This window comes from Apodemus sylvaticus, chromosome 4 (assembly GCF_947179515.1).
Source record: "Apodemus sylvaticus chromosome 4, mApoSyl1.1, whole genome shotgun sequence".
Lineage (NCBI taxonomy): Eukaryota > Metazoa > Chordata > Mammalia > Rodentia > Muridae > Apodemus > Apodemus sylvaticus.
In genome coordinates, this window is record NC_067475.1 from 7,749,922 (window position 1) to 7,772,193 (window position 22,272).

The window sequence follows — 22,272 nt, forward strand, 5'->3', positions numbered from 1 at the left end:
CCTAACCCTCAGACTAACGCATGCTCTGGAGTTATAGCTTTCCAGACAATATTTTATGAAAAGTTTCGATTTCTCAGGAGAAATTTGTGCCTTAAGATGGAAAGCAAATTCTGTGTGCTGTTTGCCTGAGGCACCATTAGGGTCTCTGTCTTTTAAATGGCAGCATCCAGAAAATAGGCTTCTAGGACCCTAGACCTTTATACAGCCCCAGTGACAGGCACCGGCTAGTTTACGTGGCGCTAAGGAGGTTCTCCGTGCTTTAGTCCACCCATGTCAGGCTAGCGGCACCGCACAAAACAGGCTTTGCTTTATATCTTAAAGATTCCAATCCAATTATGTATACTGTGGAAAATAAATGCACAAGAACTATGTTTTTTTTTTCAATGCCAGGGGTGGTGGCACACACTTGTAATCCCAGTCTGAGTGGAGGAAGACAGAGCTGTCCCAGAATCTTGACAGCGAGCCACTCTAACCTACTCAATGAGTTGCAGGCCAGGGAGAGACCCTGCCTCAAAAGATAAGGTGAATGATATCCAAAGAAGAAATTATGAGGTTGTTCTCTGGCACACATATGTGCACAAGTGCACCTACATACATGCATGTACATATGTGCACACACACACATCCTTAATGGCTGGACCTCACAGGCATCCTGCCATCTGCATCTGAAAGTGGGTCCTCCTCTGGGCTGGCCTTTAGGAGGTGACATCCCAGAAGCTGCCTGATTTTCTCATCTAACCTGGGGATTTCAAAAAGGTCTTTGCCGTACAAGGCCCAGAAACTCTATACAGAGAACACCCGGCAGGGGACCCACCTGTTCACCCAGGCTAAGGTATGACCTATGCAGGTGTACCATGCACACAGCTGGAGGACACCAAGCCCTGACCATCCCCAGAGCCCCCGATCCCCCTGCCCAGCTGTCTGGATATATTCGGAGATGCCCTCTATCTCCAAAGCCCACCTGCTGTGAACCACCTTTCTGCGTGTTCTCAGCAATGGTCAGATGGCCTCCCTGGTCCTTCAGCTCTTCATATCCTCCACTGACCCCTGCCCTGTGACTTCCATTTATTCTAAATGTAAACATGGCGGCACTGGAAGGTTCTAGGAAAGCCCCTGCCGACGCCAAAGTCCTTGACATCATTCTGCGTCCCAGGATGAGGCTAAAACACCCGATTCCCCATCACAGAGCACTGAGGCTTGAGGGTTCTTGCTCTTGAACCCGGTTTACTGGGTAAGGATCAGGTTACCTTGGGAACCTGCGTCTTCTCAAATTGGGCCATGGACTATCAAGTTTAATCTGGAAATGCCAGAAACCTGGGGGGCATCTATAGTCAGTGTGGATCGAGGGGTACTCAGAAGGCAAGGCAAAGGTGATGCGAGGGCAAGGTGCGGGAGGCTGAGGCATCTGGGAAGATGAGAGGCAGTGGCCTGGCTGGTCAAAGCTTCCCAGCCCCACCTCAGTGCCCCCTCCCCATGCAGGCTGCCTGTCATTTCTAGCCAGGAGCCCTTGCCTGCAGAGCCAGGGGCTTAACCTCTCTCAGCTTTGAGGAAACTTGCACACTGGCCTGTCAGACTCAGGAGACTCAGACTTACCTAGAGCTGGTTCCAGGAAAGGCCATTGTTCCCCTAGCTTTTCTGTGAGGAGGTGACATCTCACAATGAGGCGGGAGCTAGCTGGTCATTTGAACACAAAGCCCGCTCTTGGCTTTGGTCCTGACTATGGGATGTTGGGCGCATTCTGTCACCTCCTGGGGCTGCTCTTTCTTTCATGGTTCCAAATGTGGCTACTTTTAAAGGTCATGCACCACATTTGATCCTTGATATCTCATAGAAAATAAAAAGGAACTCTAGGACTCATGACTAAGGAGGGGCTCCAGGTTCCTCCGCCAGGGAGGGGCTTCCTGCTCCTATCTGTGAGCGCCCTGCATCAACTTCCTGCTCCTACCTGTGAGCGCCCTGCATCAACTTCCTGCTCCTACCTGTGAGCGCCCTGCATCAACTTCCTGCTCCTATCTATGAGCGCCCTGCATCAACTTCCTGCTCCTACCTGTGAGCACCCTGCATCAACTTCCTGCTCCTACCTGTGAGCGCCCTGCATCAACTTCCTGCTCCTATCTGTGAGCGCCCTGCATCAACTTCCTGCTATCTGTGAGCGCCCTGCAGCAACTTCCTGCTCCTATCTGTGAGCGCCCTGCATCAACTTCCTGCTCCTATCTATGAGCGCCCTGCATCAACTTCCTGCTACTACCTGTGAGCACCCTGCATCAACTTCCTGCTCCTATCTGTGAGCGCCCTGCAGCAACTTCCTGCTCCTATCTGTGAGCGCCCTGCATCAACTTCCTGCTCCTATCTGTGAGCGCCCTGCATCAACTTCCTGCTCCTATCTGTGAGCGCCCTGCATCAACTTCCTGCTCCTATCTATGAGCGCCCTGCATCAACTTCCTGCTCCTACCTGTGAGCACCCTGCATCAACTTCCTGCTCCTACCTGTAAGCGCCCTGCATCAACTTCCTGCTTCTATCTGTGAGCACCCTGCATCAACTTCCTGCTCCTATCTGTAAGCGCCCTGCATCAACTTCCTGCTCCTATCTATGAGCACCCTGCATCAACTTCCTGCTCCTATCTGTAAGCGCCCTGCAGCAACTTCCTGCTCCTACCTGTGAGCGCCCTGAATCAACTTCCTGCTCCTACCTGTGAGCGCCCTGCATCAACTTCCTGCTCCTATCTGTAAGCGCCCTGTATCAACTTCCTGATACTCGCTGGCTACTTTCCCTCTCTCCCTTGCCAGTCCTACTGTCTCTCCATAGAAGCGCAGCATGGCTGGTAGCATTTGAGGTTGTTTTCTGGAAAGCACAGGCATGCCTGTCTTTGCATGGAGCTGGGATTGATTTGTCCCGGGGGCCTCATTCCAGCCTTGGCATTGTCTTGTAGAGGTGTCATTGAGAGGGGTTTGGCAGGATAGCCTTAACGACTCCCCAGAGAAGGGGAAATATAGCCCCATGTCCAGGTTCCTGGGATCTGCGCCATGTGCTGGGCTCTGTAAGCCAGGGACAGGCAGCACAGCAGACATCAACACCAGGCCAGGGTTTCTCTCCATCTTCCTGGTACACACAGAGCCTCTGCTTGGGAGAGGATCTATTTGGTTGAGTTCTTTGTATTCTCAGCCTGAAGAACGGTGCCTGGCACATAGCCCACTACCGAAAAGTACTTGTTTGACTGAAGACACAGTGGGAGTGTGTTGGGGATGGGTACAATGCTATGGACGTGGTTCTACTGTGTCATCCCATAGGTCTGCTTCCAAATGGATCAACAGGGAAGCAAACAGAGAGCTCTGGAACAAGCAGGGTGTGAGGGCCACAGGGTCCCGGGGAGACCTGTGTTTTATAAAAGGATAAGGGGAGAAAAGGAGTATGTTTTGGTGGAGGTGTAGTCAGGTATGGTGCCTCCACGGGCCCATGCTGAGGCATCTCTTCCCATATTCAGGGCATGGGGAGGGGAGTTGAGAGGGAAGTAGAGACAGAGAAACGCAGAGAGAGTAGAGAAGTAGAGGCTGGCCATGAGCATGAGGGGGGAAGGGCGAGAGGACAGAGGGGAGCAGGAAGGCAAGAGCAAGAAAGAGCAGAGGGGCGAGCAGCCGCTTCTATAGTGAGTCAGGCACACCTGGCCATTGCCAGGTAACTGTGGGGCGAAACTTAGACAAAATGCTAACACCCTGGATGTAGAGTGTGTGTCTAGCCGTTAATAGACGAGCCTGCGAAGATGGTGGTGACAGAAGTGGTAGAGGGTGATGAAGGTCAATGACACAGAGGCAGAGCCAGTGCCACAGCGACACAGCCTATGCACAGGATGCCCATGGCTTCATTCCTAGTTCTAGAAGGTAACTAATCTCAGAAGACACTTGGTCTGTCCCCAGATCCCTTGCAGCAATGCTAACTGTTGGGGGCCGGATGTGTTTGTGGTCCCCTTGTGCTTGAGTGTGGGTCTCATGACCCTTCTCAGAGGGCCACATACCTGGGACAGGGGAGGAGGTTACAGGAGCATTAGCTTTGTCCGGTTGCTGGAGGCCTGGGCTTGATACGGGTGGGTGGCAATATATTAAGTTTATATTGTATGTCAGGCACTGCACCAAGCTCTGTGGATAAGATAATGTCTCCAAAGATGGGGCAAGGGAGAGGGAGCAAAAGAAACAGTGACTGAGACAGAGGGAGAGGAAGAAGGAGAGAGAGAGGGAGAGAGAGAGATAACATAAAGTAGATGTGGTTCCACATAATTGTAGTTCCAGCACTTGAGAAATGGAGGCAGAAAGATTAGAAGTTCAACTTCATTTTAACCATATGGTGAGTTGGAAGCTAGCTCTGGGATACAGGAGATCTTCCCTCAAAAAAATGAATAAATAGATAATACCCGCAAATTGTCTAGCGCCCATCAAGAGACTCTGGCTAATAAGCAGGCTCTAGAGCAGCGGTTCTCAACCCTTCTGATGCTGTGACCCTTTAAATTGTCCTTCCTGTTGTGGCGACCCCCCCCCAACCATACAATTATTTTCCTTGCTATGTCATAAGTGTAATTTTGCTGCTGCTGTGAACCATAATGTAAATATCTGATGTGCAGAATATCTGATAGGAGATCACTGTGAAAATGTCAGTCAACCCACAGAGGTTGAGGCCCACAGATCGAGAACCCTGCTCTAGAGTCAAGTTCAACTAACACAGGGAGTGGTGGCAGGAACAGACGGAAAGGAGTTGGGTGAGGGTTGCACGGGGCTGGCATTGAAGGAGAACAAAGATTGGGAGGGTTAGGAAGGCATTTGAGGGGTGGCACTGAGGTTATCCACCAGCCTCCACATGCATGTACATACATGAGCTCATGTGTATACATGAGCACACTGACTGAACATCCATGAGTATGTGAGGGTGCACACACACACACACACACACACAAGAATAATGTCCTCCTGTGGCTGGCGAAACAACGCCCTGTACACCCGTCCCTCGGAAGCCTTGTTTTTGAAATAAACATCATGACAGCCCTAAGCACAGTTGCAAGTGAGCCAGGCCAGCCCAGCAGGGATGGTGACTGTCAGGCTCCATACTTAACAGTGCCCTGCCCCGCCCCGCCCCTCCCAAACTGCCAGCTCCAAAGGAGAGCCAGTCCCTGAAACCTCACATTACTTAACCCCTGAGCCGGTTCCTTCTGGAACCTCAGTGTGGCCAAGAATAAGCACAAAGACAAGGGCCCACCTTGCTCTGCTGGACCTGGCCACAGGGACTCTCGAAGTCCCTCGCCTTTGACATCCCCCAGTCTAGGGACACATAGTGTCACCAGTAGATGTACAAATGATCAAAGCCCTTTCAAAGTACCAGGAAGTTAAAAGGGTCTTAGCATTGTCTGGTTAGAATTTAAGCTGGATCAAAAAAAAAAAAAAAAAAAAAAAAAAACCCTTACAGTTCTCTGAACAATGTAGAATAGGGAGATGAAACCCACCTTCTGCCGCCTCGGAAATTCACACGCTCATTCATTCAGCCAACATCTACTGGCCCTGCTCTGGAATTTAACTGCTTTGTGAAACAGGGTGGACGTGAAGATTAAAAAAAAAAGTCACCATGCCTCCTGAGGGGGTGGCATAGAAGTGTCTGCAGCAGGGGAAGCAATGTGGTGGTGGGAGGTGGAGGAAGCAGGAAGAGAAGCAGAATTCACCCCTGAACCCCACATGTCCTCCACCATTTGACAAGTAAGAGAACCAAGAAATGGGAGCATTGAGGAATTTCCTCGTGCTCAAAAGCTGGTAGGTCACTGGATTTTAACCCAAGAAGTCTTTATGGCCCAAAGCTCAGCTGGGCAGGTGGCCTTGGCACGGGACAGTACATGTCTGATGGGGCAAGCCAGGCAGTGTGCCCTGAATGGAGGCTGGCCTCAGACAGGCAAGGGCAGGGCCTGTTTAGAATCTGACCCAGTAAGGGGAATGACTGAAATACATCAGTAGGAAGCAGGCTGTGAAGGAAGCCTTTTAGAAATGCGGACTGCCCTAGGTGGTCGAGGGAGGAGAGTGCTGGATCACTGGGTTTGAGAGCTGTGGTCAGAAGCATCCTTCGGAAAGGCAAGGACCTGTCCTCCAGCCTTAGGCTGCAGTAAGCATCAACAGGTCTCCTATCTCCTTGTATAAAAATGATACTACAAGCTGTCCCAGATTTTGGGCACAAAAGGTATAATAGATCAAGACAAGTTTCCTGGTCACACAGTCAAAAAGAAGTGAGACTTCCTAGTTAGTCATTAGAGTGGTGACCTAGGGCCCTTATCCCTTTGCTCTGCAACATCTACATGTTTCAAGTTCGCTAGGCAACTGGTAAAGGCATCAGAAGAGCAGAGTCATGGGCGTGTCTCCTTCCTAAGTCTCCAATCAACCTCTGCTGAGGTCAGTCAGGAGGCCTGTGGCTCACCCTAAAGACACAGTCCCAGCTGGGCAGTGGTGGCGCTCGCCTGTAATCCCAGCACTCTGGGAGGCAGAGGCAGGCGGATTTCTGAGTTCAAGGCCAGCCTGGTCTACAGAGTGAGTTCCAGGACATCCAGGACTACACAGAGAAACCCTGTCTCGAAAAAAACAAAACAAAACAAAAGAACAACAACAACAAAAAGACACAGTCCCTGAAGATGTGCATGTGACAGATGATGGAATGAGGCACAGGATTGGAGGAAGTTCACCTCCCTATCCTACCTGACGGAGGGCCTTAAATCTTACTTTCCGAAACTTCAGCAATAACTTTTCAGTCTTGCACCCCATTTCAATGTATGGTTGGGAAATGAATTGATAAGCAAATGAAGCTTAAAATACCATGAGCATGATCCCTCTTAGCACCCAGTCTTACTTGTCTAGATTATAGTTGAAGGTTCCAATCTGACCTTGGACCTTCCTACCTAAGGGAACAAAGTTTGATCCCAGCCTTTGATAAAGGGGTGACAGTTGCTGGTGTCGCCTGTTGAGATGCTTGGGTGTCATGTTCACAGTGCCTTTCAGTGGTGGGAGCCGTTCCCACAGCCTCCCAACTTCTAGACGGTTCTGCTGAGGTCCTACGCCTTTCATCTCTCAGAATCCATGCTGTCACTGTCTTCTTGGGTCTCCGGATTTCTAGATTCTCCATGATTTCTAATTTCTGTATCATTTTTGTTTCCAACTGGCCCCTCCCTTGCACATGCTTCCTCTCCTCTTTCTACTTTTCGGCCACCTCCTTCTCCTCCTCTTCCACCTCCTGCCCGCCCCCTTTTCTCTCCCCTGCTTCTTCCTCCCCTACTTTGTGTGTGTGTGTGTGTGTGTTGTGTCATGAGACAGTCTCACACATCCCAGGCTGGCCTGGACCTCAAGGTGATCCTCTATCCTCAACCTCTTAAGTTCCAGGATTACAGCCATACCCAGCTCTTCATCCAAGATGCTTCGTAACAAAGATGAGCCTAAGATTTGTACCCACGCCTGCCACCCAAGCTGGGCTTCCTCCTGTCCAGTGCTGTATATTCACTGTTCTGGTCATGTGCGCTGTTCTCATTCATTGACTGAAGGAGAAATGACCATCTATTCTTGGAGGAGTCTGTATCATCGTATTGCATAATCCTTCTGATGTTCGAGTAGGGGATAGCCAGAGGAGTGAAGACAGTAGGGTCCTGAGAACCTGCCCAAGGGATCCCATTACAGAAATAGTTGGAGCCTGAGAGCTGTGTGTTGAGCAATGAAAGGGTAGGGGGAGAAGAAATTTGTATTTCGTTAGCAGAACAGGTCCCCGCCTGGCCTGGAGGATGCACCATGGCTTCCAAATGCTGTTAGCTTCCCCACTCTTTACTCAGTTATACAGAGAACTCTCAGTTCTCTCGGCCATCAGCTCAGTACCTTCCAGGCCTGGGGTCATGCTCACATTTGTCTAAACTTTCTTTCAAAGCTGGTAGATGCCAAACAAGTCAGATTTATAGAATCGGGCATGTCCAGCAACAGTCAAGATCACCATCACCATAGCCTAATGAAAAGCAGCCTTGTAATTACACTAATCCGTGCATGGGGTCCTTATATGACCTGTCTTCCAGGGATAATTGTGTGAAGGCAGTTGCATCATGGGATTACAGGACGATGGCAGGTGAGCCCAGGTAAACTACCAACCACTGTGCCAGCATCCCAGGGAAGAAGCAGGCTCTAGGATGTAACCCACCCTTCAACTGTGCGCATTCATGGGGAACAAAGGAAAACCACCCAAAGGAAATCTTACCAAGAAAGCAAGGGGCAAGAGATTAATAAATTATTTCAAGTATCTCCTGAACATTTGCCAAGCACCAAAATGAAAAATTCCAGTCATTGGTTGTGTAAGGACCATGAAGAAAATGAACAGGACTCCACCAGCTGCTTTCTGGTCATTGTCAGAGACACCTAAGGGAGAAGGCTCTACCAGGGCTCAGAGTTTTGGAGGGTTGGAGTCAAAGCCTGCTGGCCTCATGTGCTTGGGCAGAACATCATACCAACATGAGCCTATGGCAGAGGAGAGTCTTCCTGTCAGACAGAGGTCAGAACAAGAAGAAAATTCAACCTCAGCCGGCCTTCTCCTTCCTTTTGAACTTCTGTGAGTGGCCTCAGTCGTGGGACGGTGCCACTCAGGACACCTGACGATAGGGGATGGTGCCACTCACTCAGGACACCTGTCATAGGACAATGCCACTCAGATTCAGTGTGAAGCGTCCTAGGTGAGTGTTCAGTTGAGCTCTCTGGAGCACCCTCCCAGGCGCGGGGGTGTGCCTCACTGATCCCGTGGAGGACTCTTAGTGCAGTCAAGCTGACACTGAAGATTAATGCCGGGCTCAGTACATACAAGTCAGCTGGATGTTGACTCAGAGTTCAAGTGGAGGGTACAATACACACAATCGGAAACTCAAAACAGGGAAAATTAGAACCATGAAACTGCCGAGCACCATCATGAGACACCTCCCCTCACCCCTTAGAATGGCTATCATCAAACAGAGGGCAGGACACACACACACACACACACACACACACACACTAGTGAATAGATAAACAAGTTAACTCTAGAGTGTGTGGCCACAGCTGATGATTCCATTTACAATAAACAGCAAAAGAAGGGAGATCTAGCTGGAGATAAAACATCACCCAGTGATCAAAGGGAGTGGGCAGGGAGTGGTCAGGGCTATAAAGCGGCCTGGGGTTTCTTTTTAGAGTGATAGAAATGCTCTAAAGTTAGATCATGGCAATGCCCACCTGCCGAGTTTAAAATCAATGAATTTGTCACCAGGCATTATCCTGTACAGATGTAAAAGGAAGGGGCAAAAATCAGAAGTTCAAAGCCACCTTTGGTTACATAGTGAGTTTGAGGCCAGCCTGGGCTACATGAGACTCTGTATCAAAAACTGTAATAAAATAAAATGGGTGAATTTTATGGCCTACAAATGATATCTTAATAAGATTGAATGTTAAAAGCTCATTAAAACGCAATTAAATTAAAAGGAAATTATAGGCTTTCCCAGGCCTCCCCTTGAAGTTAATTCAGTGCTACTTATGGTTATGAAACATACACAAAAAATACTCTAAACATACTCTAAAAAATAAAATCAACTTCCCAGACTCGGGAAGTCTCTAGACCTGCTATCTTCTGAATGGCGAGACCGAACACAAGTTTACCCTTGTGCAATTCTTTGTACCACGCTCCATGCAAATGGTTCCCATGACTACTACTCAATTATTTGTTCAAACACACTTGTTGAACACCCCCAAGCTGGACATCTTTTGTGGTGCTACAGAAACTGTACAAATAACATAGTGTCTCTCTCCTTTTACATCCCAGAATATAAGAAAGGCAACAACATGTAAACGCAAGAAACAATAATTAGGATTATTTTAGGGTGACACATGAGTTTATAAAAATAAAACAAAGCCTGGGTCAGAGAAGAGGAAGGTTGCTGGTGAGATGGGAAACTAGATTTCTTGGCATGTGAAGTTACTTGTGAAGGGCTTGAAGGAGTGTCGCACAGAGAGGGGACAGCAGTGGGGAGACGGCGGGGCAATGGCTGTACAGGAGCATGCTGAAGGGACCACTGAGAGGCAAGCTGCAGGTGGTGGGGCTAGGGCTCAAAGCTTGAGCCTGGGAGTCTGGGGGTTTATTAGCTCAACAGGAAGCCACTGAAAGGCACAGCAGATGCGTGACAACGTGATTTGCATACTGAGGACGACTCTGGAACTGCCTACTAGCAGGGACACAGGTGAAGGGGTGAATGCTGAATGCTGCGGGCACAGAGGTGAGATGTCGGTCACTTAAAGGGGGAGGAGTGTGAGGAGACAGGCAGGGATGGGATGTAGAAGACAGAGCCAACAGAAGTGAGCATATGAACTAGAGGGCTAGAGGACAAGCCTCAAGAACGAGCCTGGACTGACTAGGGGGTGAGTGGTAGGGGCCTAGTTGCCCTGTGGATCGAAATGGCAAGCCTCCTGTTTGAGATCAAATTCCCCACGTTCATAGTATGGATGAAAAAAATGGACCTTAAAAAAGCTAAACCAGTTACTCCATGTATTCATCTGAGAAGTACAAGAAGCAGGTTTGAGGCCAACAACAACAACAAAATGGTTTTAGACATAGCTCAGTATCAAAGGCCATGCCCACTCCAACAAGGTCACGCCTATTTTAGCAAAGCCACGCCTATCCCATCAAGGCAGCACAGAGTGACACACCCACTCCAACAAGGCCACGCCTACTCCAACAAGGCCATGCCTACTGTAGCCTTCTGCGACGGTGCTTGATTAGCCTCATCCAGGCAAGGGGTACAATATAGGTAGCACTAGGTGGAGAGAGACGTAGAATGGAAAGACTGCTGGTGCTCTGTGGCACCCGAGGCTGGTGGGAGGGCCTGTCACTGAGTTGCAGGAAAAGCAGCTTCTTGAGAGTAACATTTCCTGGCAACTCACATTAAATAATCAGCGTGGCTCTCACCAAGGTGCCTGAACTGAGACTGACAGCTAATAACAGCCTGGTAATTGCAGGAAAGCATCAGATTGCAAGGCCAGAGTGTCTCGAAACACCTAAAGCCATTTAATATATATCTGTTTGCTCCAGACCAACGGGCTGCCCCCTAGCACAAGGCCAGTGTCATTACTGAACTAATGGGCACCAGGTTCTGAGGTACCTTTCCCCCTGCCAAATGCATCAGCGTTTTAAGAAGTGAAGCCATGGTGTTGCGGGATACAGATGTGTACAAGGACATCACCAGGCATTTTAGGTGTCAGCTTTAATTTGACTTGGCTTGCTCTGTCCTCTTAAGAAAGGCTCAGGAGGCATCAGCTGGGTCACAGAGAGAATTCTGCCTGCTCTTGCTCTTCTGTGACAAAATCACAGCTCAGCTGTGACAAAAATCAGACCTTGATTTCTTAGCTCGCTTCCTCAAATAAAAATGCTCCTGTCACCACAGGGTGAAGGAGTTAGCCATGATAGAAATTATGTTTCCCTATCCCGTGTGTATGTTGTGTGTGTGTGGTTGGATGTGTGTGCATGTGCACATGTATGTGCACATGTGTGTGCCTGTGTGTATTTTGTAGGGTGTTTTACAGAGACATGTGATGGACTAATTCACATATTCTAAAACCATCTTGAGTCCTGCTGAAGGGTGCATTCCCTGTCCTGGGTTCTACAATGGTGGAAAATACTTGCAAACTGACAAAGTGCATAAGAAACAGCAAAAGTAAATTTAGACTTCCACACTCACGTTCTCCTAAACAGCCTGCTGCCCGCCTACCTCCACAGCTCCAAAGCAGCTTGTTCACCCTTGCATGGGGTGGTGGGAGGCGTGGCCTGCAGTGCCAGGCTTCCCAGGAACCCTCTGGGAACGCCTCATGACTCCTTCTGTGCTTCCAATTTTTTCCCGGGCATTTTTCAGCCCAGCCCAGCTCTAATGGCCTTGCATGAAGCCCTTGCTGGGGATTAATGACTGGCTCAGTGGCCCTTCCTGCATCCTGGGACAGTTTCCAGCCAGCTGTTCATTTCTGGCAGTGTCCTGAGCTCTCCATGGTGCTTGCACTGTCCTGTCTCTCTGAAGACAGGTGTCTTTGCCAGTCCCCTTCCTGTCAGGAACCAAGACAATTCCTGGCAAGTTGGGCCACCTGTGTACCGTCTGCCCTTGCGTTCTCATAAAGTACAGGAAGCGGGAGTCACGCCTTTAGCCATCACTCTCCCTAGGGTCTCAGGTAGCCCAGGCTGACCTCCGACCACTATGTAGACAAGAATCGCCTTGAACTTTAGAGTCTACACCCCAAGTGATGACATCACTGGCATGTGCTTCCATGTCAAGGTTTTTTGTGGTGCTGGGGGTTCACCCAGGGCCTTGGACTAGGCAATCACTTTACCATCTGAACTACATCCCCAGACCAGCTAGATTCTTTTTATAGTCAGGACATAGGAGACACTGCCAAGACTGGAGTGACCCAATATGGGTGGCCATATTTTCCACCAAGCTATACAGCTGCTGAGAAAATGAAATGAGAGAGAGAGAGAGAGAGAGAGAGAGAGAGAGAGAGAGAGAGAGAGAGAAGATACTATGAGGAAGAAGACAATCTGTCTTCCTAGGTAAAAACTCCCCTCAGAGCGTCTCATTCTGCCTTCCCCCTCTGCTGCCCTTTGTCTGGAAGGCAGAACCCAGAGTCAATCCTGCCACGCCCTGCCGAGCAATCGGTCCACCCCACATCCTATCACTCAAAGGAAGAGCACACAGACACCGCAGCAGAAACCAGTGTACCCCCTGTGAATGCTCTCCCCAGATCATTAAGACTCTAGAGTCTTAATGGTGCCCAAGATGGGGAAGAACACAGTTCCCTCAGGGGACTGCAGTACACCCGAAGAAACTGGGTCTCACAATTTGTGTGATTTTTAGTCTTTCTGCGTCCATAGCACCGTTAGTCCTTCTAAGTGCAGGAACCTGGCTCCATTTCCTCTTGGGAAGGGGCCCTCCTCTCAAATGCTCAAAAGGCGATGTCTTATGTGGGAGAGAGTGGTCTTACTGGCACCGCTTAGCAACAGGCAGGATTTGGACAGCCATGATTCTGCACCACATCGCCTGTGACCTGAGCTTTAAGAGTGGGTGCTGGTGAGGGAACAGAGCTGAGAGACCAGAGCTCAGATGGGTAAGGAAGAGGACTGGTGCCTGTGGTGGGCTTGGATCAGCTCCTGCTGGGCTCTGACTGGAGATCTCAGAGAACAGGTGCAGCACATCAGAGGTCTTCCTCCCTGAAAAGACCTTCTTGTGCAGGGAAAGATAAGAAAATGGAGGGGATCCTCCGTGTCCCTGGGGTGGGGTCATGCCTGTCAGCCAGTCTCAGCTGTAAGAAGTGACCTGGAACTGGGTTGGAAATATCCCCTCTGCTGGCTAGCTAGCCCTCTTAATGCCAGCAAGTAGAGGCCGCCGGAGAGCACCATCACCCGTGGGCTTCCTCAACTCTAGACCCTAGGGTTACACTAGTGGCCATCCAGGGTGGCAGGGTGTGCCACAGGTGTGACAGTGCTAAGACTGTTACGGGGAGAACTGACCACTTTCTGCTCAGACCCAGGCCTCACATCATAGAGGCAGAGGAAGGGGAGGACCAGGAGGGCTGGGATCCCTGTCTCCCACCGTGATGAGGGCTGTTGAACTCCTGAGCTAACAGAAGCTCTGACAAGATGAGGAGTCAATACCCAGTCACAGAGGGAGGCGGCGCTGGCCGGGCCCCTGCTCTCTTGAGGATCTATAATGTATTAGTTATTGATAGGAAAAGAAAAGACATTTTTCTCAGTGGTAATGTGCCCACTGAAAGCAACCCTAAAGAAGCTTATCGACCCCGTTCTTTCTCCATCTCCCCCCTTTTCCTCCTGTCCCCCACACACATGCAAGTAGAAAGAACTTTATTTATTAGGAAGCAAAGAATCAGTGGAAAGGGGACAAAAGAGGCTCATCTATGGTTGATGTGATCAAAAATACACATGAAAATTTCATAATGAAACCCACTATTACATATGATTAATACACACTAATAAAAACATAAAAAAGTAAAAAAAAAAAAAGCAACCTAATGAAAGAAATGTTCTGCGCTCTATGGTACCTCAGGGCATATTAAGTATTCATTAAAGGTCTTCGAATGAATGGCTGAAGGAATCAGCAGCACTGGGCTACAAGTTATCGAGTCGGTCCCTTGTGTTTTAAAAAAGTAAGAAGGGTAGGAACTTGTTTGAGATCAGATGTAGACTTGGTTTCCTGACCCTCCAGGGTCTGAACAGCCTGATCCTTGCAGAACCTCGTCATTGTCACGGGATACTTCCGAAGCATTCCCAGGATGCAGAACTTTCACCTCTAACAGGCAGACAACCTGAGGCACTGGGTCAGTCACTGAAGAAACTGTTGGAGAGGGCTCTGAGAGTCTCCATTCCCCACTGACGCCCCTATGTCAGGCCTTGGCAGTCATTTCAAGGTTCTGTAGCCTTATTATTATGGGATAGACTGAAGATCTGCAGTAAGAGTGTAATTCTCATAAAGGTTTGCATTAGCGAGGATTACTCGGGAAACCTTTGTCAAGGATTTGTGTCGATCTGATAATTGGCAAATTTTTTTATGTTCTAAATATTCTTAGAAAAGAGTTCCACTTAAGAACGTTCACTTATGGGACCAAAATATAAATTAAAACCTTCAAAAAATTGAATTTGTGAAGAAGAGGAGGAGGAAAGGGGAGGAGGAGGTGATCACTTTTCTTGGGCTCTGCTTCCCCGCATCTGGTCCTGTTATGACTTCCTCCTCCTAAGATCCCCTCTTCTGCTGGTTTCCAGTCACACACTGCACAGTCCCTTGCTGACTGTACCCCTGCCTTTCTGGCTCCACAGTCCCTTACCTTGGGTCCCAGAGGACCTTGGGCCAGGTTAGCTCAGCACTTACTGAGGATCCTTTCATTGTCCTGAGAGTGTCCTCTCCCTGGACTGCAAGCTCCTGAGAAGGAATCTCCTCATGTTTTATCTATGCACCAAGTTCAGTGTCTGAGACATAAAATGGCTCTGCTATGGAATAGTCGTGGTGGGGAAGAAAAGGGGGAAATAATATATTATAAACCTCAAAAAAGCAACAACTTAAGCAAACTCAAAAGGATTTACTTGACTCCCAGGTCACTCTCCGTCATTGAGGGAAGCCAGGGCAGGAGCTTGTGACAGAAACACAGAGCAGGGATTGAAGCCGAGACCAGGGAAGGACAAGGACTACAGACTCCTGCTCAGCCAGCTTCTATAGATAACCCAGGACCACCTGCCCAGGAGTGGCTCCACCCTCAATGGGGTGTGGCTCCCCTCCATTAATGTGTAATCAAGAAAATGTCCCACAGACAGGTCCTAGGGTGAATCCAATGGGTACATTTCCTCAGTTGAGTCTCCCTCTTTCCAGATGTGTCAAGTTGACAAGGACAGCCATCACACCCAGTCACCTAAGCACAACCAAGCATTGCATTCCTGGTGATAACTTAGGGCGGCCGAGGCTCTGATTTCTCAAGCCCGTGTGTCCGTCATTAGCTCAAAGGGCTCTGTGCTGGTTTGCTGAGTTTGTGCCATATGCTCCATATTAAATGATAATTGTTTTTGAAACAGTTTCGCAGTGTAGCCCAGCTGAGCTGGAACTGGCTGTGCAGACATGCCGGCCTCAAAACCACAGGGATGCTACACCTGCCTCTGCCTCCAACGTGCTGAGGCTTCAGGCATGCACACCATGTAAAGGATAGACCTGAGAGTGCCCGTGACAAGTCCTATGCTTCAGCTGGGCTCTGCTCTGTGCAATGGCTATTTTCACAGGTCAGATAGTACTAATCTTAAAAAACAACAGTGTCCGTATCTTAGGGGTTTCCCCGCTTCTACCAAGGTAGAAAGGGCAGCTTTCCTCTGCTAGAGCTGAAGAAACCAAGGCTCATGGAGGGCAGTGACTTAGCAGGTTTCTATAGCTAAACAAGTGTTTGAAACAAATCTGGACCCACCTTGCCATGAGAGAAGGTCTTGAGGAGCACTCGGTCAGGCTATGACATCCCTCCCATGGTCCAGGAAACTGTCACAGTAAAGAAAAACTGAGGATGTCAGGAGCCAGGTGCTCTGTCCACAACTAACTGAAAAGGACAAAGCTCTGGGATAGGTCAGCACGGCAGCCTCCCTTCAGCCTGCTTTGAGTGGGCTGACCACACAACTCTGGTAGTAGAGAGCTTTCGAGACTGCACAGAGCCCTGGGCTCAGGCCATAGCCCCGCATAAACTGTGTGGAGTGTGCCTGTCACCCCAGCACTTGGGAGGTGGAGGCAGGAGGATCAGGAGTCCTAAGTCGCTCTTGGCTACACAGTGACATTCAGATTGTCATTTTCTTTTGAACGTCCTGGCCTTGGGCTCGGGCTCTAATTTCATTATCTTAGAACAAGGAAGAGATATTTCCATTAAACATGAACAGGGCATGTTTCAGTTGTTAGCTTTTAGGTGTTAAAGAAAATCATTGGTTCAAGGTGCTGGGCTGAGTGCTGTGGGCAGCGTTGTCCCCGTTGGCTTTCCGGGCAGGGCATCGTGAGGGTGCCAGGGCATCGTGGGGGTGCATTTCCAGAAAGGAATCTGAGTGTTCCACCTCCAGAATCCGAGGCAGTGAGCTTGAGGCCTTATTTACATAAGTGAAAACAGACGCTGCAGTTTCTGTGCTACCCTAGTCTTTAAATGAGAAAAAGTAGTCTTAATTATTTTCAACGTTACAGCATTGAACCCGCATGTCATTGCTCATGTGATTCATGAGTGGTATTTTTTATTGAGGGTCAACATGTCTTCCCAGCATCCGAAGGCCTTGACAATGCTTAGCTTTGGAGTAAGATGTATAAGAGCAGCAGACGCAGAGTCACACAGTTTGCAGAAGAGACTCTGCTTTGCCTCAGGGCCAGCTTGGGATTCAGAAAGGCCTTGTTTTGAAAGTGTGCCTTCGTGACTTCCCATCTCTGAGCTAACTAAACTTATAACAGCCTTTGCCTTGCTGGTTTCAAGTGTCCACACTGACACAGGAAGTGTAGCCGGTGACAGACAGATGAGCACCAGCCTTCCTCCATCTGCAGCTTTAAAGCAAGCGAGGGTCCGTGTGGTCGCAACGGTCCAGATATAATCTGGTGCGAGTCTGGGGGACCGGAGATGTAAAAAGAGGGAGAAGACATCCTTATCTAAAGACAGGGATGTAACCTGGTGATGCCAGAGGGTGGGGTGGTGTTAAAAGGAGGGGCAAACCTGGTGATGCTGAGGACGGTAAATCCTGTGGCTGACACCATCTCTCTCCTCCCCTGTCTTTCAGCCCTTGAAAATGCATTGCAAGGATTGCGCCCTGGTGACCAGCTCGGGGCACCTACTGCGTAGTCAGCAGGGCCCCCACATCGACCAGACAGAGTGTGTTATCCGCATGAATGATGCCCCGACCCGGGGCTATGGGCTCGACGTGGGCAACCGCACGAGCCTGCGGGTCATCGCGCACTCCAGCATCCAGAGGATCCTCCGCAACCGCCGCGATCTGCTCAACGTGAGCCAGGGCACCGTGTTCATCTTCTGGGGCCCCAGCAGCTACATGCGTCGGGACGGCAAGGGCCAGGTGTACAACAACCTGCAGCTCCTCAGCCAAGTGCTGCCTCGGCTGAAGGCCTTCATGATCACACGCCACAAGATGCTGCAGTTTGACGAGCTCTTCAAGCAGGAGACTGGCAAAGACAGGTACAGGGCACGGGCGCGTGGGGGAGGGGAGCAGCGGGCAGTGAGGATGCGTGCTGGGGGAGAGACTCACGGAAAGCCAAGCCAAAGCTGAAGGTCTGTGTTGTGAGCCCATGACTGGTGTCAGCAACATCAACCGGGCTCACACGTCGGGTCGCCCTGGTAACAGACTGCCCAGGTTGAGTGGCCTGAAGCACAGTGACCATTACTGAGTAATTCGTGGCCAAGACCTTATTTTGAAAAGAGGCTAAATGGAGACGGGCAACATTAGGAAAAGTGGGCCACGGTGACTTCATTTATGGAAGACAGGGAGGGTGTGGAGATGAGGCTCAGTTTACTAAGTGCTTGCTGCCCTAGGATGAGGTCCCTGGTTTTATCCTCAGCTCCATGGTGGGAAATGGACGTGGTGGTGCATGCTTAGAATCCCAGTGCTAGGGAAACTGAGTCAAGCACGTGGTGGGGGCTTGCTGTGCTGGGGGCTTGCTGTCAGCAACCCTACCCTAGTCTACTCAATGAATTCCAAGCCAGGGAGAGGTGGTGCTGTCTCGAAAGACAAAGTAGACAGCACCTGAAGAACGATAGGTTGACCTCTGCCATCCACACATACTCACAAGCATGCACATGTACTCACACCTACACAGAGACAGACAGACAGACAGACAGACAGAGGGACAGAGAGAGAGACAGACACACAGAGAGACAGACACACATACACAGAGACAGAGAGAGAGAGAGAGAGAGAGAGAGATTATTTTCCGCTTTCAAAGACACACAGCCATGCAGAAACCTGCTCATCACTGAAAACCCACTACTTGCCCAGCCCTGCACCTTGCACGTGCCTCTCGGGACAGTCCAAAGCAAGACGCCGCCCTCCAAACACACAGCCTGACACACTCCTCCAAACACACAGCCTGACACACTCACCAGGTAGTGATAGGAACACAATGGAGCTGTAACTTGTACGGCAGGGCAGTGTTGTCCAACGGGCTCATGAAGACTAGATGGACACCGGCAGTGGGTAAGATCACTGGCTGCTCTTGCAGAGGACCTGGGTTCAGTTTACACAGGCACATATAACCATCTGTAACTCTGGTGTGAGGGCATCTAACACTCTGTTCTGGCTCTTTGGGCACCAGGCATGCACATGATACATACACACAGATGTAAGCAGAACACACATGCATGTAGAGAACACTTTCAGAGATTTGGTGACATTGCATGAAGTCAGGGTATTCAGGAAGGTTCTACACTAATGGCACCTGTCTGAGAATAAGGCGACATACCAGTTAAGAACCTCTCAGATGGTGATGATGCATGCATGTGTGGATGAGCAGACACAGGACAGTTTGCTTAGATATGAAAATGTACTAAAGTGAGTGGTGACAGTTGTATCTGAGAATATACTAAAATCCATTTCACTACATGCTTTAACAGTGAGATGAAAACCACTACACACATCTGAAGGATACACACATCCCCACATCTGAACAATACACACATACCCACATCTGAACGATACACACATATCCACATCTGAACAATACATACATACCCACATGTGAACGAACTTATTACCCTGGTGTATTTCTCACTATAAGTTGCAGATTTTTGAAAAGTCTGTGTGGTCTGGGTGATCGAAAGGTTTTCTCATAAATATGCGTCAGACTGAGACCTTAGACAATATTTCTACAAGTATGGAAAGATTTGGGAGGGATAGAAGTCTTCCCAAGGGAACAAGGGGAGAGAGAGAGAGAGAGAGAGAAAGAGAGAGAGAGAGAGAGAGAGAGAGAGAGAGAGAGAGAGCATGCTGGGGTAACTGTAGAAGGCCCCCTGTGAGTGCATCCAGGACTTCTGGGCAAGTGGCATAAGATAAAGGTCAAAAGGGAAAGGGGTCATGAGATGAACAGAGCCAGAGGGGTGGGACACGCTGGGTACACACAGCAGCCTCAGAGGGGTGGGACACCCTGGGGTACTCACGGCAGCCTCAGAGGGGTGGGACACGCTGGGTACTCACAGCAGCCTCAGAGGGGTGGCCTGATACACAGCTCTGAGCTGGAAGGTCAGGCAGGGACCTACAGACTCGATGACCTACCTCACACCCTGGTGGAAGTAAGGGACAGTGACTACAGATCATCAGACTGATCTCATAAGTAATTTCTAAAGCATATACCATTATAATTAGCATATGCTTAGTGATCTAATGTACTTCTTATAAATAAAAAATGTCGCACCATTTCTTATCCTAACTTGAAAGAGATTTGTTAAGTAAATTAAAGACCAGAAAGTACCAAATCTACTATCTGGCTAGCTTAGGAACACATGATTGGGAAACAAAGTCCAGTATCCCCAAGTTCTTTGGACAATAGAGCTATGCTTTTCAACCTTGGGGACTTTACAGCAGTTTGAGGGCTGAGCCTGATAGCAGAGGGCCTAGGAGGGAAGCATTACTTCTGTCCACACTGCAACAGCCTCTTTCCTGGGAAGACACAACAGACCTGTGGCTACTAGACCCATGCCTGACTTAACTGGTCTACAGCTTGACTAGGAGAGCTACAGTTAGCCAAACACACCTGTGACTGGTCCATCACACTTATGGCTAGCCAACAGACCCAACCAAGGCTAGCCCAACAGCCCTACAACTAGCAAAGCCCAGACCTGTGGCTACCCTAGTTAATCTCTAGCCCAGCCATGAATCACATGGACACTTCCGATTAAAAGTTAAGAGCTGATGCAAATTCCCATCATGGTCAACCTGGGGAGGGGTGACCCAGCAGCAGGAAACAGCCCTGAATGTTCAACAAGTTCTTTCACCAAGAACACATTTTATAAGGAATGAACAAACAGTTGGGTAGTGGTGGCACACACCTTTAATCCCAGCACTTGGGAGGCAGAGGCAGGTGGATTTCTGAGTTCGGGGCCGGCCTGGTCTACAGAATGAGTTCCAGGACAGGCAGGGCTACACAGAGAAATGCTGTCTCAGAAAACAAACAAACAAACAAACAAACAGAGGAATGAACAAACAAGGAACTATTTACAATTAAATGTTGCTGCTTAGAATTTTTTTTAAAAAAGTTGAAACTGTCTGAACCATAGAAAACACATTCTCTGTTTCTTGTTTAATGATGATTCATTAAAAGTAAGTCTTCCCAAAGCCTTGATACGGGATTCAGGAAGACAGCTGCACACAGCTGCATCGCTGCAAGGGATCACGTGATACAGCCGGGCTGGAGACTAAACCATCCTTGACCACCCGAGACCCTAAAGAACCAGTCTCATACAAGACACACCTGCCCCTCCCTGTAGCCTGGCCAATGAACCAGCCCCCACCCCCCACCCCTGCTCAGAACATCTCTCTTCATTAGTTCAGCTGTAAGAAGTGAGAAGTGTTTGCAGCTGAGTTCTGGGCCTCCTTCTGCAGATACACCTGAATTATCACCCTCTGCCCTACTCGGGCAGTCTCACCTATGACCTTGTAGCGTGCTGGAGCGTATCGACCCTTCGGGAGGAGCTCTGCATCTCTTACCTTAGCGGACTATCTTGCAAAGCTGGGCTGATATTGACTCATTATTCTTATGTGTCCTTGTTCTTAGTCTGGGAGACAGAAACAACCTTCCAGAACAGATTTCCACTTGACTGAAACCCAGAACATTTGGGTTGAAAATATTCCTTGTATGTAAGCAGAGAGATCCAACAATATGACCGCATATGTTGAAGATACATTAAAGAATTGGCTTTCTATCCAAACCAAACTCATCACTGGAACATTCAGCTCAGGATAATATTTTTTAAGAAATGAGCCAAGCTAAGTTGATTTTGATTTATAGGAAATGTCGCCCTTAAAAGTGGAGATGAAGATGGCTCATGAACACTCTGCAATTAAGAAGCACGGCAGATGACAGAGACGGCCAAATCATGTTCTTTGATATTAGAAAGTAACTATACTTGAAAATAACTTTATAATTGAATAAGGGCACATTAGGAAAATATGATTCAGAACCAATATTATAGTAATTACATAAAGGAAGCATAAATGAAATAACTGCAGGAAGAATATTCCATTGAGATTATAAATGAGATTCTGGCAGAGCAGAAAGGCCTTTAATTGTAATTTAGTGTGCACTATAGCGCTATCAGCGCACTGTGTTACTTCATCATATAAAAGAATATCTGCTAATTTTCCCTAATAAGCACATGACAGCTCTTCATATTCTTTCATTACAGCTGATTAACTGTAAAAACAGTAGCTATTCCTTTGTTGGAGGGAAAAAAGAGTTCTGATCCTTTCAGGAAGACAGAACAAAGCGGTTGCGTTTCTATGGTGTGTGATCCCAAGGCTATTATTTAGGAAGTCTGGGAAATTTTAAGTGGCACTTAAAAGAGCACCTCACTGCAGTTCCTCTAGCCCTCCACTTTGTATTCTTCCCATTTCCACCTGCAGATCCACTTCCTGTGGCTCCGAGTCCTCCTGTGTTCTAGGCTGTGTCATCACAGGAAACCTTCCAGGAAGTTTCTGTTCCCTGCTTGGTGTTTCCAGGGAACAGGAAG

General features: G+C 48.9%; 1 protein-coding gene across 1 annotated transcript in view; it reads left to right on the forward strand.

Moving 5' to 3' along the window:
• St6galnac5 (ST6 N-acetylgalactosaminide alpha-2,6-sialyltransferase 5) overlaps window positions 1-22,272 on the forward strand; it is a 164,923-nt gene that overhangs the window by 120,976 nt on the left and 21,675 nt on the right. Inside the window, exon 3 of the mRNA XM_052178474.1 lies at window positions 17,321-17,730. Within this exon, the coding sequence (XP_052034434.1) occupies window positions 17,321-17,730 (410 nt within the window). The remainder of the gene's footprint in view (window positions 1-17,320; window positions 17,731-22,272) is intronic.